The 27,046-nt window shown below is 44.8% G+C and overlaps 1 protein-coding gene across 4 annotated transcripts in view; it reads left to right on the forward strand.

Moving 5' to 3' along the window:
• The window catches only part of INTS10 (integrator complex subunit 10), a 44,765-nt gene extending 17,947 nt beyond the window's left edge, over positions 1-26,818 (forward strand). Inside the window, exons 10-18 of one of the 4 annotated variants that reach the window (XM_047771747.1) lie at positions 1,381-1,537; positions 2,883-2,965; positions 4,679-4,831; positions 7,643-7,751; positions 18,926-19,005; positions 20,122-20,284; positions 21,511-21,604; positions 24,419-24,496; positions 26,495-26,818. In XM_047771747.1, the coding sequence (XP_047627703.1) occupies positions 1,381-1,537; positions 2,883-2,965; positions 4,679-4,831; positions 7,643-7,751; positions 18,926-19,005; positions 20,122-20,284; positions 21,511-21,604; positions 24,419-24,496; positions 26,495-26,651 (1,074 nt within the window). In that variant the 3' untranslated portion in view covers positions 26,652-26,818. The remainder of the gene's footprint in view (positions 1-1,380; positions 1,538-2,882; positions 2,966-4,678; positions 4,832-7,642; positions 7,752-18,925; positions 19,006-20,121; positions 20,285-21,510; positions 21,605-24,418; positions 24,497-26,494) is intronic. The other 3 variants (XM_047771748.1, XM_047771749.1, XM_047771750.1) reach the window with 3 other exon arrangements.
• The last annotated feature ends 228 nt before the right edge of the window (positions 26,819-27,046 follow it).

Genomic DNA, 27,046 nt, shown 5'->3' on the forward strand with positions numbered 1-27,046 from the left:
TTGGCTAAACTGCCTTCATTTCTCTTCATTCTTTTTTCTCTATTCTGCTCCATGGCAGTGATTTCCCCCAGTCTGTCATCAAGCTCACTTATTGGTTTCTGCCTCATTTATTCTGCTATTGAATCATTCCTGTTTTTCATTTCGGTTATGGTATTGTTCATCTCTGATTTGCTTGTTATTTAAATCTTCTTGTTCTTTGTTAAACATTTCTTGTATCTTCTCAGTCTGTGCCTACATTCTTTTCCTGAGATCGTGGGCTACATTTACTCTCATTAATCTGAATTCTTTTTCAAGTAGATTGCCTGTCTCCCCTTTGCTTAGTTCTGGGGTTTTATCTTGTTCCTTCATCTGGAACATATGCCTTGACTTCCTCATTTTGTCTAACTTTCTGTGTTTATGGTGTCCATTCTGTAGGTTGCAGGATTGTAGTTTCTCTTGCTTCTGGTTTCTGCCCCCTGGCAGGTAAGGTTGGTCCAGGGGCTTGTGCAGGCTTCCTGGTGGAGGGACTGGTGTCTGCCCACTGATGGGTAGATCTGGGTCTTGGCCCTTTGGTGGACAGAGCCCCATCAAGGATGTGATGAGAGGTGACTATGGGCTCAGTAAGACTTTTGGCAGCCTCTCTGCTAATGGGTGAGGCTGTATTCCCACCCTGTTGGTGGTTTGGTTTGGGGCACTCCAACACTGGAACCTGTGGGCCATTGGGTGGGGCCAGGTGTCGCTACTAAAATGGCAAACTCCAGGAAAGCTCATGCCTGTGATTATCCTCAGGACCCTCTGCCACCAGTGTCCTTGCCCTCTCAGTGAGCTGCAACCACATTCCACCTCCCCAGGAGACCCTGTAAGGCCCATGGGTAGATCTGGCCCAGACTTCTATGGAGTCACTGCTTTACCTTGAGTCTCAGTGCATGTGAAACCTCAGTGTGTCCTCCAGGAGAGGATTCTCTGTTTCCCCCAGTCCTGTGGAGCTCCTGCACTCAAGCCCCACTGGCCTTCAATGCCAAATGCTCTGGAACTGCCTCCTTCTGATGGAGGAGGGTGGGGGCCTGATATGGGGCTCAGAACTCTCACTCCTGGGGGAGAATCTCTGCAATATAATTTTACACTTTTTGTGTTGCCCTCCTGGCAGGTAAGGGATTTGATTATGTTGCAAAAGTGCCCCTTTCACTGTTTCATGTGACTTTGGCTTTGTGTGTACAATATCTTTTTTGGCAGGTTCCATCCTTTTTTGTTGATGGTTATTCAGCAGCTAGTTGTGATTTTTGGTGTTTTTGTGGGAGGAGGTGAGCTCCAGTCCTTCAAGTCGACTACCTTCTCTCCTGATTTCTCTGTAGGGATTATTTTTATAGCTTTAAACTAACCATGTCCTTCACATTCTCTAAGCAGAGTTCGGACGATGAAGACTGTTCGACAAAAGGAAGGAATCGTCACATTGTTGTCAATAAGGCAGAACTTGCTAACTCGATCGAGGTGTTAGAAAGCTTTAAGCTGGCCAGGGAGAGCTGGGAGCTGCTCTGTTCCCTAGAGTTCCTTGACAAGGGTAAGACGTGCTTGTCCTCTTGTGCCATTCTATTGTTTTACATAAAATCATCATGCCAGAAAAGGTCATTATTCTATTTGAAATGTCAAGGCACTGATGGCTTATTAAATTGATTACAGTAGTTCACACATTGTATAGGATTCTTTTTTTGAGCGATGTACCTAATCGGTTATCACTCAGATTTATTCACCTATTAGCCGAGGACACCCTCGTGTATTGTAATCAGGGTTTGGGTGGATTTGCAGGGAGAGTTTTTGGTCTTTCCTTTATAAATTTATATTGATGGACTTTTTTTTTTTTTCCATCTTGCTGGGTCATTTTTTGCTTTTATTGTTCTGTCCCATTGCTTTGTATCTCTTTCCACCTATACAAAAAGTAGTGCTAAAGCCTGTTTGGAATACAGAGATAAACTAGAGGGAGTTTTCTCTGTATGAATTTAAAGCTATTGAGTATTTCAACATTGTTAAGAGATCACTAGCACTTTGCTCACCAGGATAGCTTTCTAAACTTTGGGATCAAGGCCATTACTTTCTTTTTAGCCAGTGGACATTCGTCCCTGGCCTGCTTCTGTCACATACCTCTATAGTTCCCTTGTCCCATGTGTCGTGTGGTATTTTCTAAGTAAACATCACATCATTCAGTTTCTCCTTGTCATGTCTAGAATTGTGGACAGGTGTGTGACTGCTGGAGATAATTTTTTTTTTTTTTGGCTTTATAGGGCCTCACCCACAGCCTATGGAGGATCCCAGGTTAGAGTCGAATTGGAGCTGTAGCTCCCAGCCTGTGCCACAGCCACAGCAATGCAGGGTCTGAGCCACGTGTGCGACCTACACCACAGCTGACGGCAACGCCTGATCCTTAACCCAGTGAGCGAAGCCAGGGACCCAACCCCTGTCCCTATGGATACTAGTCAGTTTGGTTACTGCTGAGCCACGACGGGAACTCCTGGAGGGGATTTTTTCCTTTAGTTATAAATTGACTTTTTAAACAATGATTGAAACGTTTAGTGTCATGTTTTTATTATTTTAACTGAGTGAAAGCAAAGTAGTTTAAAAGGTAAGTGAAATAATGCTTGAAAAGCATTGTGAGTAGCTCTTAGCATCTTGGGAGATGTGGGTGCCTGATAAGAACATTGCTTGTATGTTACTAGTAAGCATTCTTCTGTTCCAACTTCACTATCTAACTGAAAAGCTGGACCATCGTTTTAGAAGTCAGAGTCTAAAGTTACATCCCTTTTTTGGTAATTTGTTTCTCTGACTGTTGTTCCCTTGATGGGTTTGTGAGTTTTATTCTCTGCTTCCATGTTACATATTTTTGGTAAATTTGCTTTTGAATTCTTGCTCAGAATTTACGAGAATTTGTTTGGCGTGGAAGACAGATACTTGGCTTTGGCTGCGAATCTTCCTCAATGACGTGATCATCTATCAGGTAGAGTGATGTGTGTGTAAGGACCTGTCTGCACCACGCTGTGGTTACTGCGAACATCCTCAGCATGAAGGCGTGTGTGTTCCCTCTCTGCACTGGCCCCTGCTCTGAAGATGCGAGTTCTGTCTTCAGTAGCAGAGGGATTGTGGTCCACTTTCGTTTCAGAGTAACTCCAAACACAGGGCCACAACTTCTGTGGTACTTATGGTGTGTCCAGTCACATCCCTCAGTGAAAGTAAGGATTCTACTTCATTTTTTTGCTTTTTAGGGCCGCGTGTGCAGCATATGGAAGTTCCCAGGCTAGGGGTTGAATTGGAGCTTCAGCTGCTGGCCTACACCACAGCCACAGCAACACCAGATACTTAACCCTCGGAGCAAGCCCGTAGATCAAACATAGGTCCTCATGAATACTAGTTGGGTTCATTATCCCTGAGCCAGAACAGGAAGTCCAAGGATTTGATTTGATGTGATGTGATGTGATGCACCCGTGCCATATGGAGGGTCTCAGACTAGGGGTCGAATCAGAGCCACACCTGCCACCCTACACCACAGCCACGGGAACACAGGATCTGAGCCACCTCTGTGACCTGCACCACAGCTCATGGCAATGCCAGATCCTTAACCCACCCACCGAGCAAGGCCAGGGATTGAAAGCCGCAACCTTATGGTTCCTAGTCAGATTCATTTCTACTGTGCCATGACAGGAACTCCCCTCCAAGGGTTCTACTTTAAATGAAAGATGAACATCATTTAAAGTTCCCATCGTGGCTCAGGGGTTAACGAACGTGACTAGTACCCATGACATGGGTTCAATCCCTGGCCTCACTCAGTGGGTTAAAGATCCAGCATTGCCGTGAGCTGTCGTGTAGGTCGCAGACATGGCTCAGGTCCCAAGTTGCTATGGCTGTGGCGTAGGCCAGCAGCTGTAGCTCTGATTCAACCCCTAGCCTGGGAACTTCCATATGCCACAGGTGTGGCCATAAAAAGACAAATATATAAATAAATAAATAAATGAAAGATGAACACATTTCCCCCCTCCTTACTGCTCTGGTGGACTCCTTCTGCCTTGCCCTGCTATCCTCAAGCTGCTTATGCCTGGAAGGGAGAGAGGATTTAGTAATGAGAGAGGCTTTGTTGTTGAAATGGGCATGTTGCTTCTTCCAGCCTTCGTAAAAGAGAAGTGGTTTCATTGGCAAAAGATTTATAAAGAAAGGTTATATCCAGAGTTCCCACTGTGGCACCATGGGTTAAGGACCTGACATTGTCTCTGCAGAGCCTCTGGTCGCTACTGAGGCTTGGGTTCAATCCCTGGCCCGATGCAGTGGGTTAAGGATCTGGCATTGCCACACTGTGGCATAGGTGGAAGCTGCCAGCTCAGATTCAGTCCGTGGTGCAGGAACTTCCATATGCCACGGTTGCAGCCAAGAGAGGGAAAAAAAGAAAAGAAATGGTATATCCAAAATCTTCTTTATCAAGAACTTATTTAGTCTCAGGAAAGAAGACCAGAAAGAAAAGTCTTTGTATTTAGGAAATACCTCCATACAGACCCTCCATCTGGCTTTAAGTTGGTTTGATTTTGTTGCTCCTTTTCCTTTTCCCCCCCTCACATAATTAAGCAGAGGTACCTAATTTGTGGTTGCTTGCTAGTTGCTTAATTAGCCCTGGAGATTTTTTTTAATGGCAGTGTTTTTCCCTCCTTGCTGCTGTGACTCTAAGGGTCAATATAAAAAGGCCATAGCCAGCCTGCACCACTTGGCAGCTCTCCAGGGATCACTTCCTCAGCCACCGATCTCAGGACAGGGGACCTTGGAGCATCAGAGGGCACTCATCCAGCTGGCCACCTGCCACTTTGCTTTGGGGGAGTACAGAGTGAGTACTGGGTACCCACAGCATACTCGGCCACACCCAGGGGTGGGGGGTGGGGGGGCTTGCTTTCTTTTTCTCGTAGTAGCTTTTTAACCTAGTGGATGTTTACTTGAAGCTTTGATTTTTCTACCTAGATTTTATTACCTGATCTGCTGGTGATGATTTTGTTTTATTTAATTTCCTCTTTACTGTGGCTTCCCTGAATCCTACTCATTATTCTATTTGTGAGAAGATGACTTTTACTTTCTTGCCTGGAATCCCTTTAGAGTGGAGCCAGTCCTGTGGTACAAGTGGGAGATGGAGATTCAAGTTAGCTTATCTGAACCTCACATTCTCTCTTTATGTGGAGATGACACTCCCAGGGGTGTTGCAGGAGCAGCTCTGTAAACGGGCCTGTCCCCTCGGTGCTGTGAGCCCCTCCTGGCCCACAGTTTCCGTACGAAGTAAATGTCTGTGTTTGACAAGAGTGATTGACACAGTCTTTGTCAGTCACTCCTGTCAAAAACACGGTTTTGCATAAATTCAAGGCCGCAACACATAGACTCTTGACTTCTCATTTCTCTATATGTCAAGTTGATTACTTTGTGATTGAAAACCGTAAATTAGGGAGTTCCCATTGTGGCTCGGCAGTAACGAATCCAGCTAGTAACCATGAGGATGCGGGTTTGATCCCTGGCCTTGCTCAGTGGGTTAAGGATCTGGCGTTGCTGTGAGCTGTCGTGTAGGCTGGCAACTGCAGCTCAAGTTGAACCACTAGCCCAGGAACTTCCGGAAAAAAAAAAAACAAATGAGAAAAGCCTAAATTAAGTTTTTAACTTGAACTTTGAAATACGATTTATAATTTGCCATGATAGCTTTTAGAAAGAAACAGCAAGTACATAAGGTGTACGCACTTGAAATTGAAATGCTTTTCTACTGTCGTTTATGTTGTCACCAAGTATGCAATTCTAAGTTTCAGTAAATTCCTTCTGAGAACTTAAGCAAGCACATACTTAGCCCCACAGATCCACGTTTATCATATAGAATTAGCTGCACGGCATTGCTGCTCTACATGGTGATAGGAACATGAAGTACACTGGTAGCTTTTTTGTTTTTTTGTTTTTTCTCTTGTCCTTTCTAGGGCTGCACCAATGGCATATGGAGGTTCCCACACTGGTAGCTTTGATGAAGCGACACTCATTGTCTCTGAGGCTTCGCTTCCCACCTCCCCAGTCACTGTTAGGCCTGCATCTTTGGTTGCTAGCTTACCTGATTCCTGCCTCTCTGACAGCTCGTCTCCAGCTCAGACTCCGCATGTCCACTCATGTCCTTAGGTCTCTGGCCCTTAGATACAGATGGTCATGTCATAGGTGACTCTTACTCGAGCTGATCCTTTGGACTCTTCCAGGATGGCACCACCTTTTACTCCCACTGCCACCACCCTAACCTCTGGTTTTTAACTGAGTTTGTTGCCTGTAACCTTTTCCCCAACCCTGTAAGTTATGGTCATTGCTCTAAAACCTTGCAGTCATCATTCCACATAATCGAATATTAGCTCTCTGGGTGCCCCGAGTTGAACTGTGTGCTGGGCTGGGAGCATGAGCAGGGTGTGGTGAAGGTGGATCCCCTGTATTCACATATGTCTAATTTGAGTGGAGAGAAAAGTGTCAGTATCTATACAAAACAGTTAAAGATCCAATATTCATGGTATGTCTCAGACCTGTACACAGCAGGCATTTAGGGAAGGGTGGTTTCACCAGGGCCCATGTCCTCAAGGAAGGATTTGCAGAGACAATTGGCTGGAGGTGGGATGGCAGCATGACTCTGAGTTAACCCCTGGCCCCACCACTTAGAGCTCTGTGACCTAACTCCAGGGTTCAAGTTCTTAACTACTCAGCTGCCTATCTCTGGAAGCCAGAGCCTTAGGACTCTGGCCATAGCTGGTTCTGAATGTGCCAAGATAACACCACCACCACCACCACCCCCACTCCCCACTGGCCTCGGGGCAGTGAGCTCTGGCCCCAGGCAGCTAGGCAGCTAGAGCCCCAGGTCATTGCTGCCACCTCTCAGCAAACATACAAATAGTATTTTCTGGGTGGGAAAAGATATGGAAAAGGTTGGGAAGCATGGATTTAAGAGTCTGCTTCCTCACCTGTAAAATGGAGATAATAAGAGGGGTTTGCCTGGCACAAGGAAAAGGCTGTGTCAGCAGCTTCTGTTACTGCTGGAACGTGACTGGTGGACTGACTGATGCCAGGCCTTCCTCTCTGGATGGAGACCAGCCAGCTCACTGTGGTGTCATCTGTCCCATTTTATCTCTCTTTCCTAAACCACACCTTCTGTCCCCTCAAGTAAATCATCAAATCCAATACACAAGCCCCGCCCCCTGCCCCCCACATCTTTCTCTCCTTCTTTGAAAACCCTTTTTTCTCTTTTCTGTGCTCCCAATCCTTCCCCCCTTTAAGGCTTTAATCAGAATAATCTTCCTGCCTGAAACTTTTCCTGCTAGCTTGGCCTGTGAGTATTGCTATTTCATTTTAATTTTGCTCTGAAAATAATATTTAGTCCTCTACCATATGTCCTATTTTGAAGTTTTGGTCTTTTTTGTTTTTTTTAACAGCAAAGAATGAGTTCCTGTTCCCTGAAAGGTCGAATATATAGATTTAATCTTGGTTATTTTTCTCCATTCACTGCCAAGCAAACAGTAATGACCTCAGGGAGCTGTGGGGCAGTGCTGCAGACCTATGTGCATATTGCCCTGCTGTGTGCTGCAAACACAGATTCGGTCTCAGTAAGAAAGTTCCAGCTACTTCCTTTTGGTCGTGTCTTCTCTAGATGACATGTGAGAAGGTCCTTGATTTGATGTGCTACATGGTCCTCCCCATCCAGGACGGAGGCAAATCACAGGAGGAACCATCAAAGATAAAGCCCAAGTTCAGAAAAGGTACAGTGATACTCTTAATTTTTATTCTGTAGAAATAGCTTTAGGACCCAAGGCTGGGGAGTTTTTTACAATTCCTGACAAGATAATATGGTGTGATCTGCAGAGCTTAATAAATTGTATAAGAAGTGAATTGCCCACCAAGCCATTTCTTGGCTTTGATTTCACAAGCAGCTGTAAATCTGTCTTTCTTCCAAAAGTTCTCCTCACTTCCTGAGATTATTCTCTGAATGTCAGTGAATTCCTTTTCCTATCTTTACCAGTCCAAGGAAAACCTGTAATGATTAGTTGAGGAGGATCTCTTAATATACCCCTCTTGGGCTGTTTTGTGCTTACCTCCAGTTGCTTATGTTTGAAAAACTGTATCAACTGAGTTAACATGCTTTATAAGAAAGACCCACTGTCACTGATCTAAGTTCCACCTTAAAAGTTAGAGAAAGATAAGCTGCTAAATCCAAGCAAATAGAAAACAGGGAATAATAAAGGCAAGAGCAGAAATTAATAAACTAGAAAACAAAACATAGAACATTAATAGAGGCAAAAGTTGGCTTTTGAAAAAAAAAAAAAAAAAAAACTAATGAAGTTGATGAACCCCTAACAAGACTGGTCAGAAAGAAAGTGAATGCAAATTACCAATATCAGGAATGGAAGAGAGAACATCATTCCAGATCCTGCTGAAATCAGGACAGGAATAGAAAAAGCTATGAGTAACTTTACGCCAATAAATTCAGCAATTTCAATGCAATGGAAGAGTTCCTTGAAAAACACAACTTATTAAAAATGACACAGAATGAAATAGAAAATCTGAATTTTTACTATATCAAAGAAATTAAATTTGTTATCAGAAACTTTCCCACATAGACAACTCCAGGTTCAGATGGCTTCACTGGTGAATCCTATCAAGCATTTAGGAAGAAATAATTCCAATCCTATATACTCTTTTTGAGAAAATAGAGAAAGAGGGAACACTTACGAATTCAGTTTTAAGACCAACATAACCCTGATAGCAAAACCAAACAAGAGCATTCATTACAAGAGAAAAACATTAAAGGCCAGTATCTATCATGAACATAGATGCCAGAATTCTTAACAAAATACTAGCAGGTACAACAGTGTGAAAGAAGGATAATACATATTACCAAGTATACTGGGTATGCAAAAGTGGTTTAACATAGGAAAATCGATCACTGCAATTCACCACATTAGCAGATTAAAGGAGAAAAATCATAAGATTTTCTTAATAGATGCAGACAGAATTCTAAGTTCCGCCTTATGGAACCTAAGTTCCAATTATATCTGCATTTATCATTCATGAAAATAATCTTAGCAAACTAGAAATAGGCGAAAGCTTCCTCAGCATCATTCTTAACTATGAATTGCTTTCTCAAAGACCAGGGACAGTACAAGGCTGTCCATTCTCAGAACCTTAATTCAACATTCTGGAGATTCTCTAACCAACATGTAAGTGAGCCAAAAAAAAAAAGACTGAAAAATAACTGTCATTCACAGCTGCATATTTGTCTATATAGAAAAGCCTAAGGAATCTCCAAATAGAATAACATCAAAACCCATAACAGGGAGTTCCCGTCGTGGCGCAGTGGTTAACGAATCCGACTAGGAACCATGAGGTTGCGGGTTCGGTCCCTGCCCTTGCTCAGTGGGTTAACGATCCAGCATTGCCGTGAGCTGTGGTGTAGGTTGCAGACGCGGCTCGGATCCCGCATTGCTGTGGCTCTGGCGTAGGCCGGTGGCTACAGCTCCGATCTGACCCCTAGCCTGGGAACCTCCATATGCTGCGGGAGCGGCCCAAGAAATAGCTAAAAAGACCAAAAAAAAAAAAAAAAACCCATAACATACTTGGAGATAGGAGTTCCCGTTGTGGTGCAGCAGAAATGAATCCGACTAGGAACCATGAGGCTGTGGGTTTGATCCGTGGCCTTGCTCAGTGGGTTAAGGATCTGACGTTGTCGTGAGCTGTGGTATAGGTCACAGACGTGGCTTGGATCTGGTGTTGCTGTGGCTGTGGTATAGGCCAGCAGCTGTAGCTCTGATTTGACCCCTAGCCTGGGAACCTCCGTATGCCATGGTGCAGCCCTAAAAAGGCAAAATAAATAAAGAAAAAAGAAAAAAAAGTACTTGGAGATAAATTTAATGAAAGACGTGCAAAATCATGTTTGTAGGTCAAAAGACTCAACATTGTTAGGGTACCAATTCTCCCCAGATGTTTTTATAGATTCAGTGCAATCCCAATCAAAATCCCAGCAGACTTTTTTTTGGTAGAAATTGACAAGAGGATTCTAAAATTTATATAGAGACATAGTATAGACCAGCTAAAACAATTTTGGAAAAGATGAATGAAATTGGACAAGTTCCCCTACCTGATAGGACTTAATATAAAGCTACAGTTATCCAAAACAGTATTGGCACAAGACTGACACATGTGTGGTCAAATGATTTTCAACCAAGACACCAAAGTAATTCAGTGGAGAAATGAAAGCTTTTTCAGCAAATGGTGTTGGAACAAAGGGATTTTCATGTAGTAAGAAAAAAATCCTCAACCCCTGCTTCATATTCACAGAAATTAACATGAGCTGGAGCAAAGGCTAAATGGAAAAACTAAATGGTAACATTTTTCAGCAGAAAATAAATAATCTCTGTGACTGTGGTAGGTTTTTAGGACACTAAAAGGATTCTAGATGACTAAAGCATGACAGTTTTGGTAACTGTTGAAGCTCTTTGAAGTATATGGGATTTCATTGTACTGTTCTCTTTACTTTTTATATGTTTAAAATGGTCCATAACAAAAGTTTGGGGGAAAAAAAAAAGAGACCAGGTCCTTTCAAAAATTACTCTCTGTGGAACAGAAACAGATCAAGAGGGTAAGACTTGACCTAGCTGACATCGTCTTATTTTAAAGTGTAGTTTTGGTGTGGAGATTGACCCGTGGAATGGAATAAAGAACCAAGAACTGAGTGGCATTACAATTCAATGAGGGGGGAGGGAGAAAGATGGTGGACTAAAAGGACCTTGGGCTCACCTCCTCTCTCAAGCACACAAAATACGCAACTAACCACTGAACAGCCATCAGTAAAAAAGACTGAAACCTGCCAGAAAAAGTATTCTACTGCCAAGGATATAAAGAGGCCACAACAGGAGTTCCCGTCGTGGCGCAGTGGTTAACGAATCCAACTAGGAACCATGAGGTTGTGGGTTCAGTCCCTGCCCTTGCTCAGTGGGTTAAGGATCTGGCGTTGCCGTGAGCTGTGGTGTAGGTTGCAGACGTGGCTCGGATCCTGCGTTGCTGTGGCTCTGGCGTAGGCCAGTGGCTACAGCTCCGATTTGACCCCTAGCCTGGGAACCTCCATATGCCACGGGAGCAGCCCAAAGAAATAGCAAAAAAAAAAAAAAAAAGACGAGGCCACAACAAAATGGTAGGAGGGGACACACTCACAATGTAATCAAATCCCCTACCCACAAACCGGAGAATAATTATTATCACAGAAGTTCTCTCACAGCAGTGAGGGCTCTGAGTCTCATCTCATGTCAGGTCCCCAACCTGGGGGTCTGGCATTAGGAGGAGGAACCCCCAGAGCATTTGCTTTGAAGTCAGCAGTGGTTGATTGCAGAAGCCTTACAGGACTAGGGGATTCGGAGACTCCATATACAAGGTTTCACATGCTCTGGGTCCTGGGGCAAAGCAATGACTCCATAGGAGCCTGGGCCAGACCTATCTTTTTGTCTTAGAGGGTCTCCTGGGGAGGCATGGTATGGCTCTGGCTCTCCCTGGGAACGTGGACACTGGTGGTGGAGATTTTGGAGAGTATTCAGCTACATGAACTGCACAGGAGGCACATATCCTACTTGGGTCATCGGCAACAAGACCCAGCCCCACCCAATACCCCACAGGCTGCAGTGCTGGGACACCTCAAGCAAGACAAACAACAGAGCCCCACCCATCAGCAGAGAGGCTGTCTAAAGTCATCCTGAGCCCACACCACCTCTAGACACAGTCCTTGATGGGGTCCTGCCCACCAGAGGCCCATTTCCATCCACCAGTGGGAAGATACCAGTCCCCCGACCAGGAAGCCTGCACAAGCCCCTGGACCAACCTCACCCACCAGGTATTTGCCAGAAGAACTAGAGTCCTGCAGCCTGCAGAACGGAGACCACAAACACAGAGAGTTAGACAATATGGGATGACTGAGGAGTATGTTCCAGACAAAGGAACAAGATAAAGCCGTAAAGGAACAACTAAGTGATGTGCAGACCCACAATCTTCCTGAAAAAGAATTTAATAATGTAGTAAATATGATCCAAGATCTTGAGAAGAGAGTGCAGGCACAGACTGAGAAGATGTAAGAAATGTTTAACAAAGAGCAAAAAGATTTTAAGAACAAACAAAACAGAGGTGAACAATAACTGAAATGAAAAATAGGAATGAATCAATAGCAGAATAAATGAGGCAGAAGAAGCGATAAGTGAGCTGGAAGACAGGCTAGTGGAAAACACTGCTGCAGAACAGAATAGAGCAAGGATGAAAAGAAATGAGGACAGTCTAAGAGACCTCTGGGACAAGTAGTAAATACACCAGCATTTGCACTGTAGGGGTCCCACAAGGAGAAGTGAGAGAGAAAGGGCCTGAGAAAATATTTGAAGAGAAAAGAGTCCAAACTTCCCTAATCTGGGAGAGGAAATGGCCACCCAAGTCTAGGAAGCACCAAGTCCCAGGCAGGATTAACCCAAGGAGGAACACACCAAGACTCATAATCAAACTGACAAAATTTGAAGACAAAGAGGAAAATATTAAAAGCAACAAGTTGGAGTTCCTGTCGTGGCTCGGTGGTTAACGAATCCAACTAGGAGCCATGAGGTTGCAGGTTCGATCCCTGGCCTTGCTCAGTGGTTTAAGGATCCAGCGTTGTCATGAGCTGTGGTGTAGGTTGCAGACGTGGCTCAGATCCCATGTTGCTGTGGCTCTGGCGTAGGCCGGTGGCTACAGCTCTGATTTGAACCCTAGCCTGGGAACCTCCATGTGCTCCTTGGGAGCGGCCCAAGAAATGGCAAAAAGACAAAAAAAAAAAAAAGGCAACAAGTAACATAAAAAGGAAACCCCGTAAGTTATCCACTGATTTTTTCAGCAGGAACTCACAGGCCAGAAAGGAGTGGCATGATATATTTCAAGTGGTGAAAAGGACAATCCCACAATCAAGAATACCCAGCAAGGCTCTTGTTCAGATTCAATGGAGAAATCCAAAGCTTTCTAGACAAGCAAAAGCTAAATGAATTCAACACCATGGAACCAGCTTTACAACAACACGTGCTAAAGGAACTTCTTTAGGTGGAAAAGAAAAGGCCACAACCAGGAACATGAAAATTGAGAATGGGAAAGCTCACCAGGAAAGGCAAACATATGGTAAAGGTAGGAAATCATCCACGCACAAATACAATATCAAAACCAGTAATTGTGAGAGGAGGAGGGTACAAATGTAGGATATTGGAGATGCATTTGAAATTAAGTGACCAGCAACTTAAAACAATCTCACATATATATAGACTGCTACATCAATACCTCATGGTAACCACAAATCAAAAATCTAGAATAGATATGCACATAAAGAGGAAAAGCAATCCAAACACAACACTAAAATAGTTATCACAAGAGGAGAACAAAAGAGGAAGAGAAGAAAAAAGACTTACAAAAACAAATCTATAACAACTAACAAAATGGCAATAAGAACATACACACATATCAATAGTTATATTAAATGTAAAGAATAAATGCTCCAACCAAAAGACAGACTGGCCAGATGGATACAAAAATCAAGACCCATATAGATGCTTTTTACAAGAGACCCACATCAGTTCTAGGGATACATACAAACTGAAAATGAGGGGATGGAAGAAGATCCCTTGCAAATGGAGATCAGAGGAAAGCTAGAGTGTCATTACTCCTATCGCATTACAAAAGAGAAAGAGAAACACAATATAATGGTCAAGGGATCAATCCAAGAGGAAGATAAAACGATTGTAAATATATATGCACCCAACACAGGATCAGTACACTATATAAGGCAAATATTAACAGATAGAAAAAGAAATTGATAATAACACAGCTAATTCAATGAGGGAAGAGTGAATTTATCCTTGAAGTGCTACTGTTACAGTAATGAAAAAGATATCTCCTTCATGCTATGCAAAAATCCTTTAAATTTTAAGATTTAAATATTAAAATGAAAACTTAAACTTTTAAAAGACGGGAGTTCCCATTGTTGGAACAGCGATGGCAATGAATTTGGCGATGTCTCTGGAGTGCTGGGATCAGGCTTGATCCCCAGCCCAGCACAGTGAGTTAAGGATTCAGCATTGCCACAGCTGCAGCATAGGTCACAACTGTGGCTCAGATCTGATCCCTGGCCTGGGAACTCTATATGCCGCGGAGCAGCCTAAAAAGGGAAAAAAAAAAAAAAAAACTTTAGAAGACAGTACAGAAGGAAATCTGTGTGCCTTCTAGTTAGAGAAGGATTTAGGCTACAAAGAGCATATAACATAAAAGATACTTTCACTGAGGTACGTGGAATGACTGGCCAATGGGGACCTGCTGTGTACCACAGGGAACTCTGTCCAGTGTTCTGTGATGGTCTGTGTGGGAAAAGAATCTGAAAGAGAATGGATGTGTGTCCATGTATAACTGAATCACTTTGTTGTACAACAGAAGTTATCACATTATAAATTAACTATACTGCAATAAAACTTTAAACATTGAAAAAAAAAGATTAGTGAATTTGATCATGTCAAAATAAACATTTTAACGAAAGATATTATGATCAAAGCAAAAAGAGAAGCCATAGACTACAAGAAAATTGTTAGGCACATATATACCCAACAAAAACTTAGTATCTAGGAGTTCCCATCGTGGTGCAGCAGAAACGAATCTGGCTAGGAACCATAAGGTTGCCAGTTCCATCCCTGGCCTCGCTCAGTGGGTTAAGGATCTGGCATTGCTGTGAGTAGTGGTGTAGGTCGCAGATGTGGCTCGGATCTGGCATTGCTGTGGCTATGGCATAAGGCCAGCAGCAACAGCTCTGATTAGACCCCTAGCCTGGGAACCTCTTTATGCCGTGGGTGTGGCCCTAAAAAAGGACAAAAAACAAAAAACAAACAAAAAAACCCCTTAGTATCTAGAATTTTGAAACAGCTCCTTAAAACCAGTAAAAAATAATCAAGGTCCCCAACCCCCAACAGAAAAATAAGCAAAAATGTGAACAACAGAGTCCCAGAAGCAGAAATCCCAAATGGCCAGAAACTATTTGGAGAGATTCTCCACCGATTGGTAATGCAAGAAATTCAGATTAAAACAACAGCTACCATTTCACATCAGGATGCAGAGAGTAAGGGGTGGCCATGTGGACTGTCAGGATGTGAAGACGCATGTTCCTACGTGCTTCTGGATGGTGTATAAATTCATGTGGTTGCACAGTAATCAAGACAGTGTGGTACTGGTACCAAACAGACATACAGACCAATGGAACAGAACAGAGAATCCAGAAATAAACCCAGACATCTATGGTCAATTAATCTTCGACAAAGGAGGCATGGGGGAAAGACAGTCTTTTCAACAGGTGGTGCTGGGAAAACTGGACAGCTGCATGTAAATTGCTGAAACTGGAACATATATACCCTCACACCATGCACAAAAATAAACTTAAAATGGCTTAAAGACTTAAGACACCACATAGATAAAACATTCTCTGACATCAATTGTACAAATGTTTTCTTAGGTCAGACTCCCAAGGCAACAGAAATAAAATAAAAGTAAACCATTGGGACCTAATCAAGCTGACAAGCTTTTGCACAGCAAAGGAAACTAGAAAAAAAAAAAAAAAAAACCAAAAAGACAACCTACAGATTGGGAGAAAATAGTTTCAAAGGATGCAACTGACAAAGGCTTAATCTCTAAAATATGCAAACAATTTATACAACTCAACAGCAAAAAAAACCCCAACGATCCAATTGAAAAATGGACAAAAGACCTGAATAGACATTTTTCCAAAGAAGATAAAGAGATGGCCAATAGGCACATGAAAAAATGTTCGTCACTAATTATTAAAGAAATGCAAATCAAAACTATGAGGTACCACCTCACACCAGTCAGAATGGCCATCATTAACAAGTCCACAAATAGCAAATGCTGGAGAGGGTGTAGAGAAAAGGGAACCCTCCTGCACTGTTGGTGGGAATGCAAACTGATACAACCACTGTGGAAAACAGTATGGAGGCACCTCAGAAAAGTAAATATAGAATTACCACATGACCCAGCAATCCCACTCTTGGGGCATATATCCAGACAGAAATTTCCTTGAAAAAGATACATGTACCGTATGTTCGTTGCAGTCCTGTTCACAATAGCCAAGACATGGAAATAACCTAAGTGTCCATCGACAGATGAATGGATTAAAAAGGTGTGGTTCAGGAATTCCCATCATGGTCATGGTGCAGTGGAAACATCTGAGTAGGAACCATGAGGTTGTGGGTTTGATCCCTGGGCTTGCTCGGTGGGTTAAGGATCTGTGAGCTGTGGTGTAGGTTGCAGATGCAGCTTGGATCTGGCTTTGGCTGTGGCTGTGGTATAGACCAGAGGCTACAGCTCCAATTCTACCCCTAGCCTGGGAACCTTCATATGCCATGTGTGACCCCAAAAAGATAAAAGGACAAAAGAAAAAGAAGATGTGGTACATATACACAATGGAATACTACTCAGCCATTAAAAAGAACAAAAAATAATGCCATTTGCAGCATTGATGGAACGAGACTCTCATCCTAAATGAAGTAATTCAGAAAAAGACAAATATCATGATATCACTTATATCTGGAATTTAATATATGGCACAAATGAACCTTTCCACAGAAAAGAAACTCATGGACTTGGAGAACACACTTGCAGTTTGCCAAGTGGAAGGGGGAGGGAGTGGGATGGACTGGGAGTCTGGGGTTAATAGATGCAAACTATTGCATTTGTAGCAGATAAGCAATGAGATCCTGCTGTACAGCACAGGGAACTGTATCTAGTCACTTATGATGGAACATGATGGAGGATATTGTGAGAAAAAGAATGTGTGTGTGTGTATATATATATATATATATATATATGTATGTATGTATGACTGGGTCAGTTTGCTGTACAGTAGAAATTGATGGGATACTATAAACCAACTATAATGGAAAAAATAAAAATCATTAAAAATAAATAAATAAATTCATGTGGTTGCTTTGGAGACCATGTTAACAGTACCAAGTCAAACATCTCTTTACTGGTTATGTACCTCTTCCACATATAGAAGTCAGTGATTTCCAAACTTGGGCCCTCACCTACTGGGTCATGAATTTCAACTAGAAATTTTCTTTCTTAATGATAGACTGTAACAATGTTATTAAAATAAGTGAGTGTATCTCCAGTAAAAAGGATGGATTTTATTTTATGAACCTTTTGTTTTAAATAGTTGACCTCTGAACAACGTAGGGCTTAACTTAGGAGTTCAGACCCCTACCTCCCCTTGCTCCAGTAGTACTGTTCTCTCAACCTCAATAATGGGAACTGATGGGCTCAGCAGGCTAAGAACCTGACTAGGATCCATGAGGATGCAGGCTTGATCCTTAGTCTCACTCATTGGGTTAAGGATCCGGTGTTGCTGTGACTGTGGCGTAGGCTGGCAGCTGTAGCTCTGATTTGATCCCCTAATCTGGGAACTTCCATATGCCATGGCTTCGGCCCTTAAAAAAAAACAAAAAACTGGAACTGATGGGGGACCCACACCAGAGCAGGAAGCTGAAACAGTTTGAAGAGAATCAGGGCTCAAACCTGAGTTCTTTTGGTTCCACATATTGTATTCTATACTTTAACACAAACTCTTTCACATTTAGTTCATTTAAAGATCTTTAAAAATTCAGCTAGTATATATATTGAGGAAAAACCTATGTATAAGTGGACCTACGCAGTTCAAACCTGGGTTGTTCAAGGGTCACCTGTATCAACGTCTCTGCATACACAGGGTCCTCATGTTAAAAAGTGTATTTATTTCTTGCTACTTCTTGCCCTTGGGGTAGAGAAGGATTTAGGATATAAAGAGCAGAGACCATAAAGGAAAGGGTTAAGGTCTTAGTTTGGAAAGCAACCGCTGCTCAAAGTTTTTTCCATAAGTGCACAAGAAAAAAATGTTATATGTATCTAATGTTATTCTTATATATTAGTGTTATAAGAATATGTATTTCAGCATTGTTTATAATAATAGAAATCTCAGTGTTCACCATAAAAGAGTGGATAAATCAGTAGTGGTCTATGTAGCCTCAGTTACATTGAAAACCAGTGAACTGGAGCTACCTGTCTCAGTACCAGAAACAGTCTGCAAAAGGATACATTTGCTATGACACTGTTTATGTAGTAGACGGAAAATGTGCAAAACATTTCTCTGTGATGTGTATGAACACAGATCCCTGTTTTAAAAGTATGTGGGAGTTCCCATTGTAGCTCAGTGGAAATGAGCCCAACTAATATCCATGAAGATGCAGGTTCAATCCCTGGCCTCCCTCAGTGGATTAAGGATCCTGCGTCGCCATAAGCTGTGTTGTAGGTCACAGACGCAGCTCGGATCTGGCATTGCTGTGTCTGTGGCACAGGCCAGCGGCTACAGCTCCGATTCGACCCCTAGCCTAGGAACCTCTATATGCCAGTGTGTGGTATTTATAGCAGTAATGGACATTTATTCAGAATAGCAGTTACCTCTGGAGGGGGAGAGGAGAATGGGATCAGAAAAGGTTCACAAGCGGTGAACTGAACGCGTGATGCTTTGTATTAAGATCTTTAAAAGCTAGAGCAAATGTCAGCATTTCATAAAGCTGAGGGGCGAGCATGCTGGTGTTTGTAATATTCTCTATCATTTTCTAAATATTTCAGATTTTCATAATAAGTATTTAAGCAACATTAGGAAAGGAGATTGAGAAATGAAATCTAGAGATGATTCAAAAACCAGTTTCACCTTCACTAAATATGATTGTAGTTTAACTGTATTTGAGACTGTGTGATTGTTGCTTATCTTTTTTTCCTTGAAGGAAAGCACCTTAAACCTTTGCTTTTCAAAGCTGTTTTCTTTGCTGCTAACAAGCATTCCGTGGACTTCTCTTAGGTTCAGACCTGAAGCTTCTGCCCTGTACCAGCAAGGCTATCCTGCCCTACTGTCTGCACTTAATGTTAGCCTGTTTTAAGGTAAGCTTTCAGATAGCATGACAGAAACTTAATTCAGAAGATTGTTCTGATGAGCTGAAATGACTGAACTGAGAGCCTTGAGCACAAATGTTAGTATGCTTTCCTTTGAAAGCGCAGGTTGGAGTAGCGAGGAGGGCTGAGCATCAGGCTCAGAGTTAACAAATATTTGTTAAACATCCACCGCGCTCTAGGCAGAGATGAGTAGGAAATGACCCTGTCTTTAGGGGTTCACAGGTGAGAGTGGGGCAGACCTCCTTGCCTGTAGTAGTGCTCAATGGATGGTAATTAATTAGCAGACAAGTAGACGAGATTAGTTGTGGAAGAAGGGAGCCCGTGTGCTGTTGGGCTCCTAGAGGGATGTGTATTTGTCGTAAAGACGCAGCATCAGGATGAGCACGTCATGATGCTCTGGCATGAGCAGAGGCCCTCGGAGCTGGGAGAGCAACGGCGTGGAGAGCCTGGCCCGTGGCTGTTTGGAGTGCAGCCCTGGCGTGGACAGGCTTAACTGTCCCCTGGAAGCTTCTGAGCAGGAGATCAGGGTCCTGGGTCTCTACTTGAGGGCAGTAATTCCCAAACCTGACCCTTCATCAGAAGTACCTGGGGCGACAGAAACAACTGACAGTGGTTTTAGGCCTGGCTGCTTGTTTAGAACAAAAAGCCCTTTTTTGCTCACTTCACCCTCTGCCTCCTTCCTGTGGCTTCTGCCTACCCACCCTCCCCCATGTTCTCCCCAAACCCTTCTCACCCAAGTGGCCTCTTGCCCTCCACCCTCACCTGGACCCTTCTCCCTGTTGTACAGAACCACTCAACTTCCTCTCTGCCCTTATCCCCACTTTCAAAGCTTCAGGCCTGCTCTGCGAACCCCCACCCCCACAGATGATCATGTGGGGGGCAGGGGAACCGGTTCTCCAGTTAGTGCCTCCCCCCCCCCCCCCCGCCCCAATAGCAGCGACTTTTGCAAAGCAAACTTGTTTTCTGCTCTTCCCTTCTGCCTCCAGTGACCTTTGTCATGCATCTTCCTTGGGCAGCTTTTTGGGGGAGCGGGGTGATGTCTGCTGTGTTGTAGATCACCCTGTGACTTGCTCTCCCCCACCTGCACAAACTCTTGTCTTGCAGCTGCGGGCGTTCACAGACAGCAGGGACGACATGGCGCTGGGGCATGTCATCGTTCTGCTGCAGCAGGAGTGGCCACGGGGAGAGGCCCTGTTCTTGAAAGCTGTCAACAAGATTTGCCAACAAGGAAATTTCCAATATGAGAATTTTTTCAATTATGTTACAAGTATCCTTTTTCTTGTTAAAGCGTAAGAAATTTGCTTTTTTTTTTTTTTTAGGATGAATACTTGGTACAAAAATGAATGAACCATTCATTTGGGAAAGATATATTGGTTTCCATGATGTGGGAGGAAAAGAGAAGGAATGGTGATTGAAAATGGGATGGGGCAGTTAGTTGGGCTTGTGAAAGTCATAAGAGATTCAGAGAGGCATCAGGAATATTGATAGCCCTATTCCATTTTCCACCTCCAGCAGCTTCTTAGGAAGGCACCCCTGCTGCCTGAAGTGAGAGCCTGTGGGCTCTGACAGGCCCAGGGTAGCTGGCTGGGCCATAGCAGGGGCCCTGGGGCATTGGCTGTTCCCCTGGGGACTGCCACAGTTCCGCTGAGTGCCCATTGGAGACACCGCCCAGCCCAGTAATTGCTTTCATGCTGGCATTGATGTATTTCATCCTGTTTATTAGGGAAAGACCACCTTTGAATCGAAGGTTTGGTGTGTTTTCTAAACTATTTTTTTCTTTTTTGGCTGCACCCATGGCATATGGAGCTCCTGAGCCAGGGATCAGATCCAAGCTGCAGGTGCAACCTAAGCTGCAGCTGGGGCAACACCAGATCCTTAACCTACTGTTCTGGGCCCAGTATCGAACTATCGAACCCAGTGCTCCCAAGATATCACCAATCCTATTGCACCGTAGCAGGAGCTCCCTTATTACATTTTTTTGCATTGCAAGGAATCTCATAGCTCTGTCCAGGTGCCCAGAGCAGTATTTTTGAGGAGTATATGCCCCCCCTTCATTTTTCTCTTGTTTTGTTTTGTTTTGGTGTTCAGTGGCTTGATGTGGGATCTCAGTTCCCAGACCAGGGACTGAACCCAGGCCATAGAAGTGAAAGCACCAAGTCCTAAAGACTAGAAGACTAGACCACCAGGGAACTTACCTGACTTTTTTTCTTTTTCTTTTTTTTTTTTTTTTTTGGTCCTTTCATTTAGCCTTTATGACCATATAGGATCTGTTTAATCATCAGCTGTATGAAGACCTGTTTCCATCTCTGGGGTAGCTTGTTGGGGATAGGAATCATTAGGTCTGGACTCAGGCAGAACCAGGCTCCAGCCCCAGCTCTGCAGTTGGTGGTGGGATGGCTGTGGGCAGGTGATTCAGAGGCTGCGAGTCTACGTCCTCCTCTGAGAGAACAGGACCCCTTGCTTTCACCCGTGGTTCCCCTGAATCCATCTCAGATATCGACATGCTGGAGGAATTCGCCTACTTGAGAACTCAGGAAGGTGGGAAGGTTCATCTGGAGTTACTCCCCAATCAAGGCATGCTGATCAAGTAAGCGCCCTGTCTTGTGCTCCTCCGCGCTGTGGTCGTGTGCTTAAGGGAGTATCTGTGAATGTCTGTAGCTTTCAGGCCTTTCATAGAAAGGAATCCAAACCTGCTCTCTGTTCTTGAGAGTAGATTTGATTCTGGGCACCCCTTTGAAAGACTTTCCTTGACTCCATTTCTGATGAAACATTGTTTCATTTGGGTTGGTTCTGTCACTTTTGATACTTTTTTCAGGAGGCATAAGTTTCATTCCTGATAGCTCTTCCAAAACTGACTACCTGATCCTCTGACTCCTGATTAGACGTAGAGTGCTTTTAACTAAGAAAAGCTATGCTTTTAATTGAAGTGCTGGATTGGGACAGCCTGCAGGCTTCATTTACAGACTGCACTTGGACTTCAGTGTCTGCTGAAGCCCTGAGCAAGCACCCGGCTCTCACCGGTGCCTGCCAGGAGTGAGCAGGGGGGCTTGTTCTGCGCACGCCTCCCACGCCAGGGTGAAGTCAGTGACCATTTATGATTTTTAAATAACTCATGACCCCTGCTTCTACCCCTCAGTGCTCATTGCAGTCTGGACAATATATCTGTGCTGCGAGCGCTATGCCTAGTGTGCTGTCATACCTCCTCCTCTGCGTCCTGCACGGTCAGCATGTCTGTAAGTCAGGATCAGTGTCACTGCAAGAGGCCGAACCCCGAGTGAGAAGAAGGTGTTGCTGAGGCCGAAACATTCTCCTCCCCCCCCACCACTTGTGAAAGGAAGGAGTTTTCAGTTGAAAGCAAAAATCTACATCTTTTTCCATCTTTGGAGAGTCTTAGAAATGTCAGGAGAGGAAATGAGAGGGGTTCCTTCTGGATTCCCATAGCCTCTGTTGGCACGTGGCCAGCACGGTGCCCTGTCAGGAAGGTGCTTGTCCTTCATCTTGCAGTTGTTATTAAATATTCTAAACATTTGATGTGAAAATGCAAGACCCTTATACATGAGCTGGCTGAGGCACATGGACCAGACAGATGCCCATCTTCCTGCTCCATTGAAAACTCGGGGGAAATAATTGCGTGGTTCAAAATATTCTTCACTGTGTTTGAGAATAAAAACGGTTTTTTGACATGGGAGCCCAGGTAAACCCTTTTTGTGTTGTGATTTCTAGGTTTTGAGGCCGGGTACAAAATACCTTTAAGAGCTTTTTTCTTTAATCCTCATTAACGCTCACCATACGAATTACCATAATGTAAAGACAGCCTCCGTAGCATCACCTCCCTTTCCTTAGGGATAAACCTAAGTGTAACAGTTCTCACACCACTTTGAAAATGTGAGAAGGGATTGTCAGAAAATCAGCAGTTGCATCTCAGCCTTGGTTATACTGAACTTTTCTTTAGCCAGGTTGGGCTGCAGGGCGACATGGGTCCACACAGCAACCCTGAGGACGAGGAGTGAGGGTTCAGGGCTGTCAGGCACCAGATGGTGTGACTGTGAGGGTTGCTTATGGTGGAGCAAGGACCCAGCCCTCCTTCTAGTCTTTTGTGGCGTAATTGCATGCCCCACCCCCAACCCTGGTCAATATCACCCTTAATTTCATCTAACTCCCTGTAGAAGACCACTGACCCCCTTAGGAAGCCCTCCATTCCATCCATTTGGAAACAGATCTGGGGACTGTTACTTGGCAAGCTGACTGTGCATCTCAGAGCTCATTGGAAACCTGCATTTCAGTTACCTGCATGAAACTACAGCAGGAGAGGTGATATGGGAGCCAGAGGGCCCTTGCTCATGGGGATGGGATTGGGAGCTTGAGGAAAACTGCCATGTTTCTTTTCCCTTTGGGTCAAAAACACATTCTCTGAAGCCACTGTGGACCTTTTGGAGAAGCCCTCAGCCATAGAGCAGAGACTCTATGAGCAGTGATAGCCCAGCCTACCCCCATCCCCCCAGTGAGGCTATGAGTCTGTCCCGGTTGTGGCATCTGGGCTGCAGGTACCACACCAGTGCCAAGGGCACCAGGGCCCAACTGGCAAGAGGGACGAGCTCTGTTACCTACACATGTTGTTCTCAAGTGTTTGCTTTTTGGTGGGCTTTTGGGGTCCCCACCTGCAGCATGCAGAAATTCCCAGACCAGGGATCAAATCTAAGCCTCCGCAGTGACAAAGCAGATCTTTAACAGCTAGGCCACAGGGGAAATCCTCTCATGTACATTGAAATAGAGAAATGTCTGTTCACTGATGCTCACAGGAGCCTGGTAGTGTTAAGACCCACTGAAACGGGAAAGCGAGTCCCATGTGTGCCCTGAACCGGGAGGCTGGTGTTGTGGTCTAAGGTGATCCCTGGCGGCTCACGTGCACGTCTTTGCTGAGACAGAGTTCCGCAAAGCCAGGGGCCGGACTCTTGTTCCCCACTTGTTCCTTTTCTCAATACTTGACAGTTAAACTCAACCTTTATCAAAAACACTGCCAGCCTCTCTAGTCCTCTTGAAAGGGCCTCTTCAGTTGGGGTCTTCAATCCCATCAAAGATGGTTCTGAAAAGACGCTGGGTTTCTTTCTGGGATGGACCTAAGCGTGAGAGGAGTGGCGCGTGGAGGGCCGTCGCCCCACGGCCCTCGCATCTCACTGTCCTCCTTCCTGGTGGCCGCTTTTTATACCAGAGCCCAGTGGGCTGAGCGCGAGGACCTGGGGCCGAGAGCCATGGCCGTGACCGGGGCCCGCAGTGCCCAGGCCCGTGGCGGGCGGTTCTGTGTGACCGCTCCCGTCTCGCGCCTTTTCTCTGGAGTGTTGTTTGTAAGTGCAGGCTGAGTCAGTGTGGGTGTTTGAATGCCGCTGTTTGCTGTTTTTTAAAGGCCTTCTAGCCCTCCCATGGGGTTACTGCAGCAGGAATTCTTACCTGTGCTTCAGCCCAGCATGCAGACTGCCGACAGGTACCGAGTGGACACACCTGCTCATAGTGTGCTGTTTGTCGACATGTTTTACCGCCCATGGTTTTCAGCTCTTTGTTCCTCAGTGCTCTTTTTCATGCTTTATTTAATTTTTTAATTTGTTCTACATTCCTTGGCAAACCATCTGGTTGTAATATTGTAACATTTCTTATTTTTTTTCCATAAGTTGCCAGTGTTTTTGTGTTCGATTTAAAAATCATTATGGATCTGGAACCAAGTGAGTTATGTGAAGCTGTGTCAGATTAAGTGCACCGTAGATGAGGCCCTCAGCTGTGATTCTCTTTTGATCAGATGTAAGGCATTTGGTCATAAATATTTAAGGATGCTGAAATTTATTCTAAGTAAATTTTATGCTTAGAGTTTTCGCGTTAGTGACCAGTGCTGAGGTTCTGGTCTAAATGGGTGTTGGCACAGTATTTTCCGGCCACAGATAACTGTTTTCTTCAGACCTTGCGTTTCTGAACTGAAAACATTTGGTAGTCGAAACACCACATTGATGAGCTGTTTTATCCTGGCCTTAAGCCACAAAAGCTAAGTAGTTCTCTTTTTCATCCAAATTTATCAGAGTGCTGAAGGCTGATAGAAATACATTTGAGGTGCACTGCTCTTATATATGGAAACTGCCACTGGGCCGTGATCAGCAGGACACAGCATTGTATTCTGTTTTCACTAGGATGAAGGGGAGCCAGCCAGGCCCCTGGGCTTTGGGTCGGCAAACGCCAGTGTCTTCGGGTCAGTCGAGGGTGGGGTAGGGGGGCTCCCATTTTGGCGTGCAGCCCAGGTCCCCCGAGAGCCGCACAAAGGGGCTGCCTCTGTCCCCATGGGGCTCCCTGGCACCATGTCCTCACTGCTGAGCTCCCTGGCCGGACCTGATGAGAATGATGTTCGGTCCACGTCTGGGCTATTTCCCTTTGTAGTCCTTTAAGATGTCCTCGGGCATTGTGGGTGTCCCGTTATATCTTTCCTAACAAAGCCTGTGGTTTTTTTTTTTTCCTTCTGTCACACTGCAGCTTTATAACTTCTGTTGTATTCATTTTATACAAAAAGAAACCTCTTAGAGTGGTTTCAACAGTTTTATCTGGTCAGTACCTGAAAATCTCGTACAATTTCTAGTAGTAGAAATTTTAAATCCCTGGGACTGTGTCTGAGGCCAGTTAGGCAGCAGGGGTGGGGAAGGGAGGAGGCTGCCCTTGGTCTGAATCCACCAAGTGACCGAACTAGGAGGTGAAGCTCCTTTCCTTTGAATTGAAGCCATTGAGTTTTGCCAGGTTTTTCTTTTCCTTCCTTTATCTTGACGTCCCCAAGGGTTCTGAGATTTCCTTTGACATTTCATTCTCTGAAGCTCACCCTCCAGGGTGTGGTCACCACCCCCTCCTGTGCCCAGCTGGCCTCCTCGGGCCCCAGCGTGGGTTCAGGAGGCTCCTCTCCCGACCTGTGCCAGGCTCTTGTCCCAGGACCCCAGCCCCTCCTGCTGGTCCAAGAACAGACGTGAGTCTGGTGGGCTTGGCACTGGAGGAGCTGTCCCGTCCTGGCACTGCGGGGGAGAGGCACACCTGCGACCCTGGTGCCGGGTACCCATCCCGGGACCACGGCCTCCTCCACACTCAGCTGGCCTGGCGGGACCTGAGTTGTGTGGCTAGTGTGGCCTGGACCCAGTGGGCCCAGAGCAACCAAACTGTGCCTGAGCCACAGAGGTATGTGCAGCACGGCGGCGCTGTAGGATCAGGCGCCACAGGCAGCATCTCCCGGAACAGTTAGATGTTTACAAAGGCCTTTTGTCCAGGGGGAACCATGTCCCTCCAGGGTTAAGTCTTTCTGAGGAGGAAGAGGCAGCGGGGCGTTTGGTCAGGGCCTCTCTATTTTTAATTTTTCATGTACACTTAGATGTGAGGCAGGCTGTACTCCTGCCCCAGGGTTGCTGGCCTGATCCTCTGATGCCCTGCTCACCATGGCATCATTTGTCTCCCTGTCACCGCCCAGGCACCACACGGTCACCCGGGGTATCACCAAGGGCGTGAAGGAGGACTTCCGCCTGGCCATGGAGCGCCAGGTGTCGCGCTGTGGGGAGAACTTGATGCTGGTGCTGCACAGGTTCTGCGTCAACGAGAAGATCCTGCTGCTCCAGACTCTGGCCTGAGCAGCCCGCCCTCCCACCCTTCAGAAGCGGACCGCCTGAGCTTTCACGCCCTGGTTGCTTAGAAGTAGTTCCCCAGAGTCTGAGAAGCCATTTCTATTTTTGTCATGTTTTGTAATTTTTGTAAAACAAAAGTTCCTGTTTTGTAAATAAAATCATCCTAAATTTGGGTTTTGATTTTCATTCTTAGTTTCTGAACCAGAATGTGCTTTATTTAAAAAGACATTTCCTTCAAAGATGTCAAGATTTTCTCTTCTTTTACCCTGTTAGGCTTTGGTGAGTGTTGTGCATTAATATGATACTAGACTTCTTCTTTGGAGAAGTTTTAAGATCTAGAACCTTTGTGCCAGAATGAACTTGAGTGAACTTGTGCTGAAGACACCAGGTGGGGGTGAGGG

This window comes from Phacochoerus africanus, chromosome 3, assembly GCF_016906955.1.
Source record: "Phacochoerus africanus isolate WHEZ1 chromosome 3, ROS_Pafr_v1, whole genome shotgun sequence".
NCBI lineage: Eukaryota > Metazoa > Chordata > Mammalia > Artiodactyla > Suidae > Phacochoerus > Phacochoerus africanus.